At 33.0% G+C, this 13,459-nt stretch overlaps 1 protein-coding gene across 4 annotated transcripts in view; it reads right to left on the minus strand.

Moving 5' to 3' along the window:
- The window catches only part of LOC111155040 (OPA1, mitochondrial dynamin like GTPase), an 87,769-nt gene that overhangs the window by 57,897 nt on the left and 16,413 nt on the right, over nt 1–13,459 (minus strand). For 2 of the 4 annotated variants that reach the window (XM_022515061.1, XM_022515060.1), the window contains 5 exons: nt 10,755–10,865; nt 5,766–5,819; nt 2,600–2,704; nt 821–907; nt 15–128 (listed from right to left, as the gene is read on the minus strand). In XM_022515061.1, coding sequence (XP_022370769.1) covers nt 15–128; nt 821–907; nt 2,600–2,704; nt 5,766–5,819; nt 10,755–10,865 — 471 coding nt within the window. The remainder of the gene's footprint in view (nt 1–14; nt 129–820; nt 908–2,599; nt 2,705–5,765; nt 5,820–10,754; nt 10,866–13,459) is intronic. The other 2 variants (XM_022515063.1, XM_022515062.1) reach the window with 1 other exon arrangement.

Here is a 13,459-nt window from a genome sequence, read left to right on the forward strand (position 1 = left end):
GCCTACTGTCCTACCTTAACTGGAGAGCGTGTCATCATCTCCCCAGATCCTCGAGGGAATATCCGTGCTTGAGCAATCATTTCCAACACACTGGTTTTTCCAGCACTCTGGTCTCCAACCACAACAACCTTACCATAGAACAAATAACATCAGTTCAGATTTTTTAAATACACACTTTTACTTAAATAGATTTGAAATATCACTGAGATTTTTTCAGTCTTTTAAAATACTACAGTTAAATGATTTTTAAAAATCCCATCCATAAAAACAAAGATGGTCATTACCTCTATGCATACCGAAAATATAAACAGTAAAATATTAATTGGATCCAGTATTTATATCCAAATTTTAAACAAAAAGTTGTGCTAAATTAAACTACTACTTCTAAAACCAGATCACTCATGTTCTATGAGTCTTTTCTGTAGCTAGCTTATTCATTATAAAGACATTTTCAATTCCATGATGTTAAATTTCCCTCATGACTAATCCACTGTTCCAATATTTTAGTTTCGTGGATGTTACAAATACATAATGCCAAGTACCTAATAACCTTACTTCATTACATATAAATATAAGTAAGCCAGTGGACCAAGAATCAAACAACAGTCAATGCTTAAGACATCACCTAAAGCACATAAATAATATTGTATAGGTAAAAAATATATATCTCTGTTTATATCTGTGTCATATGTCCATAGGTATATGGCTAGACTGTAGGTCTGAGTATATACATACACATACACACACACATAACTTTTTTAAAATCTGAAGTGTTCCTTTGCTGAAGAGCAAGCTCACTACGTATAAATTTTTCACTTACCCTTGGCAGATGATCTTGTGTATTGTAACTGGCATCATAATCAGACAGAACATCAAGAACTTCAGAATACATGTCAATCAAAGATTTCTAGAAAATTTCAAAAATTAATATGAACAAATTTAAGAAAATCAGATGTGTCAAGAGAAAAAAAGTTGATAAATCCAAAATGTTTTTCCATAATGATTATATTGTTTTTTTCTAATTACATAATATACTTTCAAAGTAAAACAGTATATAATAAAATTCCATTTTCTCTTACTCAATTTAGAGATATGCTGATTTAATATAGTACATTAACTGAGGATTTCCTAACCTTCCAATTAAATGTTAAAAGAGGGAAGTTACTGTTTAATATTGAAGAACAAATATTAAATGCCCAACAAAGGAAGACCATTAACACCACAAAGGCCAAAAAAGGAGTCAGGTGACCAACTACAAGGAAATCATCCCCTATCAAGTTTGGTATGTGTATGGGGTTGGGGGGAGAGAGAGAGAAACTGAAGAAAGGATAAAAGCAGAGAAGAAATCACTAAGAAGACTGTTAAATCAGTAAGAATGAGTAAGTGTACTATGACAGTTGTACAGACTCAAGTGTGAGAGCATCAAGGGCAGACATCCTGCATTGTTTCTCTCTCTAGAACCAGGACAGAACATGGTACCTGGCAAATACTTCAATAAAGTATTTGAACAACTAATGAACAAATAAACAAGTGAGGAAAAAAGGGACTACCATGCCAAGCATTTAATAATTAAAGACAAGTTTCAATGCAAGGTAGGAACAAAATGAGGGCCAACATTTCCTTTCAGCTCGTAACACCTAGAAGTAATTAAATGGAAAGCAACTGCTATCCCTTCCACCAAAAAATTAACAAAAAATTCTTGAAATTTTCATTACCATTTCATTTTAGAGAAAAAATGCCGTTTCTGAGGTGAACTCTCAAAATATATTACATTTGGACATGACTTTTCTCAATTGCCACATGTAAATTGTGAATAAAGCCAGGCTCTTTATCTGTTTTATGAAGTCATGATTTACAGTTAGAACTATTAATACATGTTGGTTAAAGAGGAACTACTTATCTTGGACCCATGTTGGTTAAAGAGGAACTACTTATCTTTGGACCCTGGCTTCAGAATACATGTGCCATGACTTATTGACGGTTTGCTATATACAAATTCTGTTTACTTATATGAGATATACGTTAAAAATGTTACTAATTCAACTAATTCAGCACATACAGCTTGGTTTAGTGGGCAATAATGAGATTTAACTTACTGATAATGGTAATTACCAATGTGCTGATGATAAAAATACCAGCATACACTTTTTACAAAAATGCTGTAAAATGCCTATGAAACCTTCCAGAAGAAAACAGTAATTCTCATAAAACTGAAGAAAATGGACTAATCATTCACTGGAAATTTAAGATATGATGCCAAGTCATATCTAAATGTCCCTCAACTCACAATTCTTATTTTGTAACTGTAGAACTTAAATCAGCCTAAAGACAAATGGGGTATTTCTGAAAAATAAATTGATTCACAAGAAATGACTGTTAAAAGGATGAAGATTTTATGGGCCTCATATGAAACAAATATCTATAGACTATAATTTATGAAGTGTCTTAATATAGGAAAAGACTTCCCTTTCTCCAAAGGATATCAGGTTAGAAAGAAAAGGATAGAACACATTATGGCTTTAAAAACTGGAATTGATGAATGTACAATGTGAAGTGGCAAAGTTCTGGAATTAGCAAAATTAAGGTAAACTGAAAATACCTTAAGTTTTCTGTGATGGATGCCTTTGTCATCTTTCTGCAATACTAATTTTCTTAATTCTTTGTTCTCTTTTTCTAACCGTTCCAAGATCCTCTGGTACTTTAACTGTAACAAAATAACACCATAATTACATAAGAAAAAGATGAGTTAACAATTTAATTAAGTCTAAATTTAAATCTTCCAAAATCCTGAAGTCATATCTTCTGAATATTTAAAATGAATTATTTCATTTAAGAAGCTTCTTTGAAAATGCTGAGGATAAAATAAATTATGAAAATTCTCATACAAACAATGGAATTCGTTTTTCTATTATAATTTGGCATTTTCTTTGGAAAATTCTTTGCTATTTACATTGAAGAAACTGAATTATTTAAAAATAGTAAAATGTAAGAATTTAAAGAAGCAAGTTCTTAAGTATACTCTACTGAAACAGTATTTCCTATTACATCAAAAATTTAAGTCTTTACCATAGGGACATTTGACAAAAATTCAAATTCTTCCCATTCCCCACATTATTTTATGTTGTATATTAAAATGAAATAACAACAGCTAATAGTACCTGAGCATGTATTATGTGACAGGCCCAATACTGAATGTTTTATTAGCATTAGCTTCCTGAAGTCTTTATGCGAGGCAAAGGTTCCCCAGATTAGGGCTCTGAGGTTAGGGATCCTTGGTAGCTTATCACAGGGTTTTGATTATAGGTCAGAATCGAGAACTCAAACTCTCCAAATTTTGGTTAAGTTTCCAAGGCCAGAGATTTCACATTAATTCTTAAAATACTGATATAAAAAGAGATTTTTAAAAAAGACTGATACATGTAGACAGCTTGCTTTGTCGAAGTAGATGCTTAGCTACACACTTTTCTTCTCAAATAAATGCAATCCTTTTCTACTTGATCTTCTCAGTTTGTATACTATCATCTCTTCTCTAAATATGAGCAATGTTCAGACACTATTAAGAATTACTTCTTCTTAAAACCAGCAGAATGTTTATGTCCAACTTATATCATGCCTTTCAAAATGGAAAAATCATCCTCTGGAAATTTTTAGGTTGTTGTAATCTTTCAAGAATAAAGTAATAGGCAATCAGGGGTCTATCCTCAGACAATGTCTAACTATAGTCAAATTTTAAAAAAGCATATTCTGCAGTAGAACTCAGTAATATGAGACAGGTAGAACAAGAAGCTAGATTCTACTATAAACATTTTTAAGTAACACCTGCTCATTTATACATTGTATATGTAATATATACAACAAAACTCTGACATAAATAGATCTTTGCTGTGTAATATGGTAGCCACTAGCCACTGGAGCTGTTGAGCACTCTGAAATGTAGTCAGTCGGAAATGAGATGCACTGTTAAATGTAAAATACACAGCAGACTTTTACAATTCAGTAAATAAATGACTAAATAAAATACCTCATTACTATGTTTCTAACTAATTACATGTTAAATGATCCTAATTTGGAATTCACTGTGTTAAATAAAATATACTATTAAAATCAGTTCTACCTATTCCTTTTTACCTTTTTGGAATGCAAAAATTTTAAATCACACATGTGGCCTGCATTGTATTTCTACTGCACATCACTGCTATGGATAGCTAACCCTAGGGTTTATTATATCAAGAGTCAATGCCCATGGCTGACACTACAAATTACACGAGTCAAAGAGTTGATATCAATAGATACACAAGGGTGGTAGGATTTACACTGGCTCATTTCTTTGTAAATATGGAATCAATTATGCGGATCTACATTTTCTGGGGATGGAATAATTCTTTGGTACAGGTGTCAATCTTCAGCCATTCTGCAGAGATGTGTTACTGAGCTGTCCTCCAAAGATCAAGACCAATAGTTCTCAAACTTAAGGACGCATCAGAATAATCTGAGGGCTTTTAAAAAGAAAGATTGCTGGGTTTTACTTCTAGAGTTTCTGATTCAGGAGGTTTAGGAAGGGGTCAATAATTTGCATTTCTAACAAGATCCTGGAAGGATGCTGATGCAACTGCTGGAGAGACCACACTTTGACACCAATGATTCCTAACCTCTGGCTGAACTGAAGACTGGAATTGCTTGGCTGAAAAGCCTTTAAAAATATACATGGAGACGGCCAGAGCACAAGTGATTCTATGGTGTAGTCAGGCATGAGGATCAATGCATAGATATCAATGAAATCAATGATATTAAGAGAACCTGTGACTCAAAATATACTGTTTAATTTCATATAGGTTGTCCCTTGTATTTCTTCCCTAAAAAAGAGACCCTCCTTAAAAAAAGTGTTAATTTGAAAGACAAAAACTTAATTATTATTGCACATTGTTGTTATCCATGTAAATTAACATAACAAGATTATATATTTCAATTGTATTTATATCATATAATAATCATAAAAATATATTAATTAATGATGGAGTGGGTGATATGGCAATTCTGCACTAGAATTTACCTACTCATCAGATTGTACAGAACAACATGTCTTTAAAATAATCAAGGTTTTATAACCAACTATAGGAGAAGAGCTTTTCAAACCAGTGCCAGAAATATATTTAGAAAAGCCATTATCTGATTCATTTTGGGATTAGAGAAGTAAAGGAAAAAGATGATTAGAACTACCGTAGACTCAAATTAACCTAGTAAATGACTTGACTTATTAGCCTATCTACGTAAAAATGCAAGCATAGGTCTATGTAAGAACAAGCCACTTTCCCCCACTTTTTTTTCCACAGCAGTTTTTCATTAAAATTAGAAGTACAAGATTCACTCAGATACAGGTTTTTACACATAAATGAGTAAAGCACACTTACCAAGTTTCTTTTTTATACTTTATTTCTTAATTTACTTTTGCATTTTTTTGCATCTATAATAAGGTATCATCAAACCACTCCGAATTTCGCTCTCTTAAAAAAATTCCATTATCAAACTTAAGTATAAGATAAAGTCCCTTGTTCTTTTTTCTTTTTTTTAAGATTTTATTTATTTGATAGAGATAGAGAAAGAGAGAGAGCCAAGCAGAGTGGCAGGCAGAGGGAGAAGCAGGCAGCCTGATGCGGGGCTTGATCCCAGGGTCCTGGGGTCATGACCTGAGATGAAGGCAGATGCTTAACCACTGAGCCACCCAGGTGCCCCTCAAGTCCCTGGATCTTTCTATTCATCAGAATTACCTGAGTATGCAGAAGTTCTTCTTGAAGCTGGTCAATTTTCTCTTTGTCTGTCACCTAAATATTTAAAATAAATTAATTTTATTTCAGTAGAAACAGATTTACATAAAATGTACAGTAAGTTAAATTTTTTGAAAAGTATTTTTAAAAACTATTGACTTTATATGCATATTTAATCAAAGCAAATTTTAAGTTACATGATTTAATAAAGTAAAAAAAATCTGTATTCAACACTAAAATTGCTTATCAAAAATTTTTAACTATATTAATAGGTAAAAGCCTTAAAAAGCGATCCTTTTCCAGACGCTATTCTAGTCATTTCTGATGAAGGGCTCGTTAAAAAAATAAGAGATCAGCACATACAGTTACTATAGTTTTCATAGGTTGTTTTATACTCTGGCATTTGGATGCTTGGAGAAAAAGAGCACTGACACCTCCAGAATGTGTTTTGGGAACTTAGATGCATGTTAAAAAATTCACTAGTCACAGTGTATATGTTAAGCATCTATTACCATTACTATTACCCATTTCTGTTCTGTAAGTAGAGAAGTATTTAATAAATCAAAGAACAACTTGTATTTTCAGAGCTTTAAGTAGAGCCAGATGCTTGTTTTTAAATTCAATTCCAGTGCAAGATCTGCTAACCCACAACAGAGTGAATGCATCAGTAGCAATAAAATTGAGTAAGGCAACTAACATTGATTTTAACAAATTTATTGCTGAAATCTATTGTGGAAACTACTTCCAATTGTTACTAATGCTAACAGTTCTAAGATAAAATATCCAAAACAACAAAGAACTTTATCGCATTAACAGGCTCTAGTCACAGTATAATTCAAAATATAAAACAACTGATCAATTTTATTAAAATGATGTCATTTATGACAAATCCATATAACTGCTCTTTGACTCCTTGGTGAGGTGCAGAAGTTGTCATACTCAGTCTTCCAAAATAATTATCTAATTTCTGATAATCAAAATTCATAAACATGACTTTATTTCATAGGACACAAAACTCAAGGTGAAATCATGTAAGTCCTTGTTCACTTTCATTCAATAGTTATTTAAGCAATCAAGACATTATGGTAGCAACTACATATGAGAAAATTTTAAGTGATTTACTTATTGAGATAGATATTAATAACTCTTATCCACACAATAAAAATGTATTTTGAGGTTTTAATTCCTCTTTCCAAATAGTTTCTCAAAACATTCCCCAAACTTCTTTTAAATAAAAATGGCAACGCTTGCTATGAACATAGTGTTTTTCCTTAAATCTCTGCAAATATGATTCAGTAATTAGAAGAAAAGATAATATAAAACAAACTCTGTATTACTGTTTTCTCATTCTTGTATAGAAAACAGACTTATGGAGAAAAGCTTTTTCATTTGACTGTATTTGTGTAAAATGGACAAGAATTATTAATAGTCTCTTAAAATGTGAGGAAACAAGCAAGTTGGGAAGGCACCAACAACCGGAAGAACAAAATCTTGAAGACCGATGGAGAAATAAATAATTTCATATTGTTTTCATATGGCATGCCATCATACTATAATAATGCACTCATAAAAATTGTGCTATGTGGGGCGCCTGGGTGGCTCAGTGGGTTAAAGCCTCTGCCTTCAGCTCAGGCCATGATCCCAGGGTCTTGGGATCGAGCCCCACATCAGGCTCTCTCCTCTGCAGGGAGCCTGCTTCCTCCTCTCTCTCTCTGCCTGCCTCTCTGCCTACTTGTGATCGCTGTCGGTCAAATAAACAAATAAAATCTTAAAAAAAAAATTGTGCTATGTCGATTAAATTCTCAATTCATTTTAAAAGCTAACTGTTCCATTAAAAACTCATCTGACTGCAGCTAATTAGTATGAAATATATAAGCAGTGTTAGTATAAACTGTTTTAGTTTTGAATGTGAGTATTAACGGCTTCATGCAATATACCCTAAATTATAATAGAAAAATCCACTAGTACTCTACATATGGGACAATAATTAAGTAACTGATATAATTACACCAAAACAGTTAGAATGCTTACTGTAAACCAAGGTCTATAGAAGGTTAACTTGGTAATTTGGTAACATAAAAAGGGTAAGTTAAAATGATACAAGGTTATCGGACTATTAATTACAATCTTTATGCTAACATTAGTATTTAGTAGCAGTGACTTAAGATTTTATATATTTGTATTTTTAGGAGTCTTTAGGTTTATCATTTGCCTTTTTGGCACAAGTGCTAGGCATAACTCATGCACAGATTTAGCACTATGCTTCCTATCTGCTCAGTTTAATGGAATATCAAAATTATACTAAGACAAGTGTTGTTATGGAAGTAAAGAATCAGACCTAATATTTTCTGGCAAATAAGATGAAAACTTTTAGGTTTCTAAAGTAAATATTAAAGATAATGAGAAGATACTTTTCCGTATTTTCTTAAGGGAACAGCACATCTGACTTTTCACCTGTCACCTATTCAGTATCTTAACTAGCAATCTGGGTATATTTAATGTTGATGCACTTCGCTGGTACAGTTCTGTCACTTATGACAAGAGTTAAGTTCTTGTTCCATTGCTCAATATATTCAGTTTGCATTATGAAATTAATTTAAAACTCACCCTGACAGAAATGGTTATCAATGGCCTTGAAACCAGAGCTTTTCTACAATTCCAGGGCTGTGAAACTGATGGAGAAAGAGCGGAATCCTCCGCAGAAACAAGCTAAAGCTGAAAAAGAAAAACCTTTACTAGCTCCTCACAAAACCAAGCCTGAGTTTCATATTTTAAGTGTTTCTTCCTACTAAGCCATTGTGGCCATTCTGAAATACCAAAATACATAGGTAAAGGACTCGTAAACATTTCCACATATGTTATGTATTCATAGGAGGCAGAACTACCAAAGGCAGTTTGAATCTACTGTCTCTGCATGAGCTATAGGGACAGTTTATTAGCTGCTACTAATAAGATATAAAGAAGTTAAGGCCTACCTACATTTTCAAGAAGGGAGGAAGAATGATTAAAACACAACAAAAAGCTGTGGTTTTGCACCTCAAGAAAACCTCAAATGTTTAGAGGAATGACACAAATCTCATGAACTGGGGTTCAGATCATGAGGACAGTGAAGGGCTGAAAAGTCACCTGTGTACCCACCATAGGGAGAAACAGGGGAAGGTGAAGTAAGGAAATGATCTTTCAGGACAGATAGGGAATGATGTCATTACAGAAGAGCGTGAATTGTTTTTGAAGTTCAATTTCCTTGTGCACCGTGTAACTCTGGAGTGGGCCAGACTGTCTGGTACTCTACTAAGTATGCCTCAATGAGCCACACACACACAGAGGTGCAATCCTGCCAGCTACTGTTTTACAAACGGGGAAAATGCAAAATAAAAGGTTACATGGACAATCTGATGACATCAGAAATAGAAATGAGATTTCTAAACCTGAAAGCAGCCTAGTAAAGTAGGCCTCAAATGAACACTAACCTTGAGCAATGTAGAAAATTAACATTATTCACTACTAAGATCCCTTTAATCATCTGATTCAAAAGTGTATCGATAATCTTAAGCCATATCTTAGAATCTTAGGATGGCAGATCTGTGGGGCTCATTTCAAAATATTTTACCATTCTGAGAAAACAAGAAATTGTAAGTAGAGCTCTTCATATTTCTAACATACCAGAACATAGTAACTCCTTCCCTTCTTTGTGTAACAAACCTAAGAACAGATGGCTCAGCTTAAGCATCCAATTTGTAAGACTATTTATGGCACTTCAAAGACATACAGAGCAGAGAATGTTAAAGCACCACTTAACATAAGCCCTTTTTGGTTTAAGGCATCTACTTTAACTTAACCAAATAGGAAAATAACTTATTTTCAATTTCTACCTATGTTGTTCATTCACTGAAAGTTAAATATACAGGAGTTGATTCCACAGCCATGGAATTGAGAAAAGTCAGGAAATGACACTGAAAAGATAAATGAAACTGTGAGGAGTACTCTCAAGTATTATCCATCACCAAATGAGGTAATAAGGTTAGTAAGCAAAACTTCATTAAATCATTACAATATTGGTTGACTTCAAACCAGAACCTATAGGAAGCTAATTAAATGGCTGAATCTCTTTTCCTGAGTAAAACTTACATACCACTTTTAAAACTTTCCTGATCTAATAAATGTAACCTAATTAAGCTGATGTCAAGATCTTAGAAGTAACTCTGAAGTCATTACATTCCTTTCATTTTGACTCAAGTCTTTTCAGAACATTAACCTTGGGATCTACACCACGGGATCATTTAACAGCCAAAAGCATTTTTTTAAGTACTTCTTAATTACACCTATAACCAAACATTTGTACAGATTTATGCCAACTTTTATGAGAATCTGTTCTTTAGGACCTGAATCATATCAAATTTCCAATGTCAATCCTTCAGTAGCCCAAGGTGAAAATTTATTTGTGCTAACTTCACTGATGATTGTGGAAATAATCAATGAGTTTATCAGGGTGTATTTGAATAATTTTGCCCAAAATTTATACCAGAATATTTTCTTCTACAAGAAGTAGCCATGTTTTCTGCTAACCCATTTTACTAAAACAAGTAAATTTCATTCTTTAGATAATTTAAATAGTGGTCATCCACAGTAATCCTTTACATTTTAGGAATGAAAACTTGGGTGAACCACAGACAAGCTGGCTACAAATTGGGGTGACTCCATACAGTAACTGGACCAAGTGAACTACAATTCATAATTCTTCTCTAACTACAAATCCATGGACCCTCACAGAGAATCTCAGTTTCAGAAAATAAATTCCTATGTTTAATATTTTGGGTTTATTAATCCACTCCAGGAAAGTTACATATTTGTATTAGGTGTCTTTTATATTTTTACTTTGTTAAAAATAATTTCCCATCACTGGAGTCAACAAACGGATTAAGGTGACATGATCCTGGCAGCAACGGCCGGTTAGTGCGAACACATCAGTAGCCCCCTTAAATCATCCATCACCTTGCGCTTCTGTTGGGCATAGCTCGTGCTATATTGGCCACCGGCTCTGCGTGCTTCCTCTTCATGCTCCTGAATTTGCTGTTGTAAGAGAATGAGCTCACCAAGCAGACCCTGCCGTGAGTTTACAATGAGGAGAAGAGGAAAATTGGGGAGGAGAACAATGTTAAACCAAAGGGCACAAGCAAGGAACAGGTGTAAGTTAGGGAAGAATGGATAGCTTCTAACAAAAATGGAAATGCATTTCTGTACCTCTCGAGCTGCTATATAATAGGGCTCTATACTGTATTTCCATTCTCCCCCCTCACTAAAACTAGATGTGTCAGAAATATAAAACAGCAGAGTTTAAAAAGTGAAAAGCAATATGACTGTCAGCTGAATAAAATGAGCCAGACATATAATATTAAGATACAGTAAAACCTAGACTAACTGGAATGCTCAAGGAAAGTGGCATTGTCGTTAACAACTTAATACTTCAACGCTTATTTTTGAATTGCCAATATGAACTAGTGTATGCTCCTGACTTGAATCAAAAGGGGAAAAAATCTTTTAATTCTCAACCATAATTCTCACAAGACTGGAGTATATATAGTAGCTTATTTAATTATTAAGTTATTATTATTTTTTCCTTGATATCTAATGACTTCAATTAAAGATTACAGCCCCTCAAAACTATAAATTTGAGTTTCTAGGCATCAAGTTAATCACAGTTTTACATTAATTCATATATTCTATATACCTTCTCACACAAGCTTATATGACTACAATTTAGGATCTCTTTCCAAATTAAAAAATGATGTTTGAGGCACTGTTTTAACTTTATACTACATAAAGTAAGTAGCTCAACTGAATTTTCACTTTTTATGAACTGCTCTGACATTCAGTAAAAGCAGCTTGTAAGAACGTAGGTAAAAATCTATCAATTACTAAAGCAAAAGTACTATAAAAGAACATAACTGAGATTTGGAGATAATACAGTTATTCTGAAAATTCAAAATGAAACAAAACCCAGTTACCCATATAAAACACAAACACCATTCCTATGTTTAAAATTCATTCCATTTAATAATTGTGAAATGTTAACTGGTGCAATTTTTATCACAATGTATTTACATGTGGATTGGTACTCAATACATGTTATTTTCTGTACTGTATTTTTAACTGCTGGCCTATCAGATAAAAGACCTCAAGAGATGTGGGAGAAAAGACAACTAAGAATTGACAATGTCACAAGCCTAATATTTTTTCAATTAGACACCCAAAAAAGGGTAAAGTTGCAATGAATGAGGTCACTAATTTGCACAAGAACAGTGTTCTGGGAGAACAATGGGCTCAATTTTTACCACATTATAAAAATACGACTTAGGAAAACTAAACTCATTAAAATAATCTAAATTGGCAGTTTCAAACAGCTTCAGAGTTTTTAAAAATAATTGTCCAAATATTATATTTTATATAACACAACTAGAAAGTTTCCTAAAATGCTGGTTAACATTACATTCAAAATTTTAATTAGTAGATTCATCCAGAGGCTTAAACTTTATATAACCCAAAGACTTCTACTATAAATAAAAATTTCCCTGAAAAGAAAAAAATACAAACAGTAAGGCATTTTAAATTAAGGGAAAGTATTAGCATATAATTTGGGAGATTTTTGTCTGATTCTTAGACTGAATACATTAGGCTACGCCAACAGTAATGAAACTGGTTGATTTACTATACATCAAAGGATGAAACTAGTTGAAATTTCTGTGTGACAAGCGAGAGAACTTCAAAATGGCAGGTGACATAACTGAACTGTCAACATCTGTTTCCAAATTCAACAGTACAAAATGTATTTACAAAAACCTGTGGCTGTCTTTAGAGATAACTCTTCTAAATGAACACTTCTATGATCATGGATATATCTATAAAGAAAAGACAGTGCCAACCAACTACTCTCACTGTCCTCATCATTCCCCTCATCACCTGTCATTTTTTCATTTTTTTGTATGATTGTTTTCATTTTTTGTATGATTTTTTCATTTATTTGTATGATTGTTTTTCATAAAGCAGAAAAAAGAGTAATCCAACTTATTTTTATTAATTTAGTCATTTACTATAATCACTTCTCATCATCCAAATGTTCAGATGTCTCAAAACAATATCCTTTTACAGGTTTCTTGTGTTGGCTTATACAGTAGTGTACCTGTGGTTTGATTAACATACCACCAATACTCTAACTTATATAATGTCAAAGCAGTAAGCAAATACTCCACATTTCTTAACTGTCTGGTAGTCTACCAGGCACACAATTCCTTTTTTTAACCTATAGCTTAAATACCCTCCCAAATCCATATATATCTATATATAAATTATATGGTAAATACTTAACATCTATTATATTACAAGCAAACACCCTCTTTCTAATGACACCTCACTTCCTTCCAAGTTTGTTACTGAAGCACTGTTATGTGAAGGTAGCTGAAATTAACTGTTACCTCCTAAAAAGACTAGGAAGAAAACAAGAATTAGACATGGAAAAGACTACTTACACTATGTTAAATGACTAAAGGAAGTTACTGTTATTCAATCTGGGGCATCAAATCTCACCCTAAATACAGCTTCTGAGCTAAGGCCATGTGGAATAAGGAAGGGAAAGAAATGTGGCTACAAATGGACAAAATACATTTTGTTCAATAAATATTTTCCCAACCTCAGACATTTTC

The sequence above is a fragment of the Enhydra lutris genome, unplaced genomic scaffold (genome assembly GCF_002288905.1).
Source record: "Enhydra lutris kenyoni isolate GAN:26980312 unplaced genomic scaffold, ASM228890v2 scaffoldscaffold39, whole genome shotgun sequence".
In the NCBI taxonomy this organism is placed as follows: Eukaryota; Metazoa; Chordata; class Mammalia; order Carnivora; family Mustelidae; genus Enhydra; species Enhydra lutris.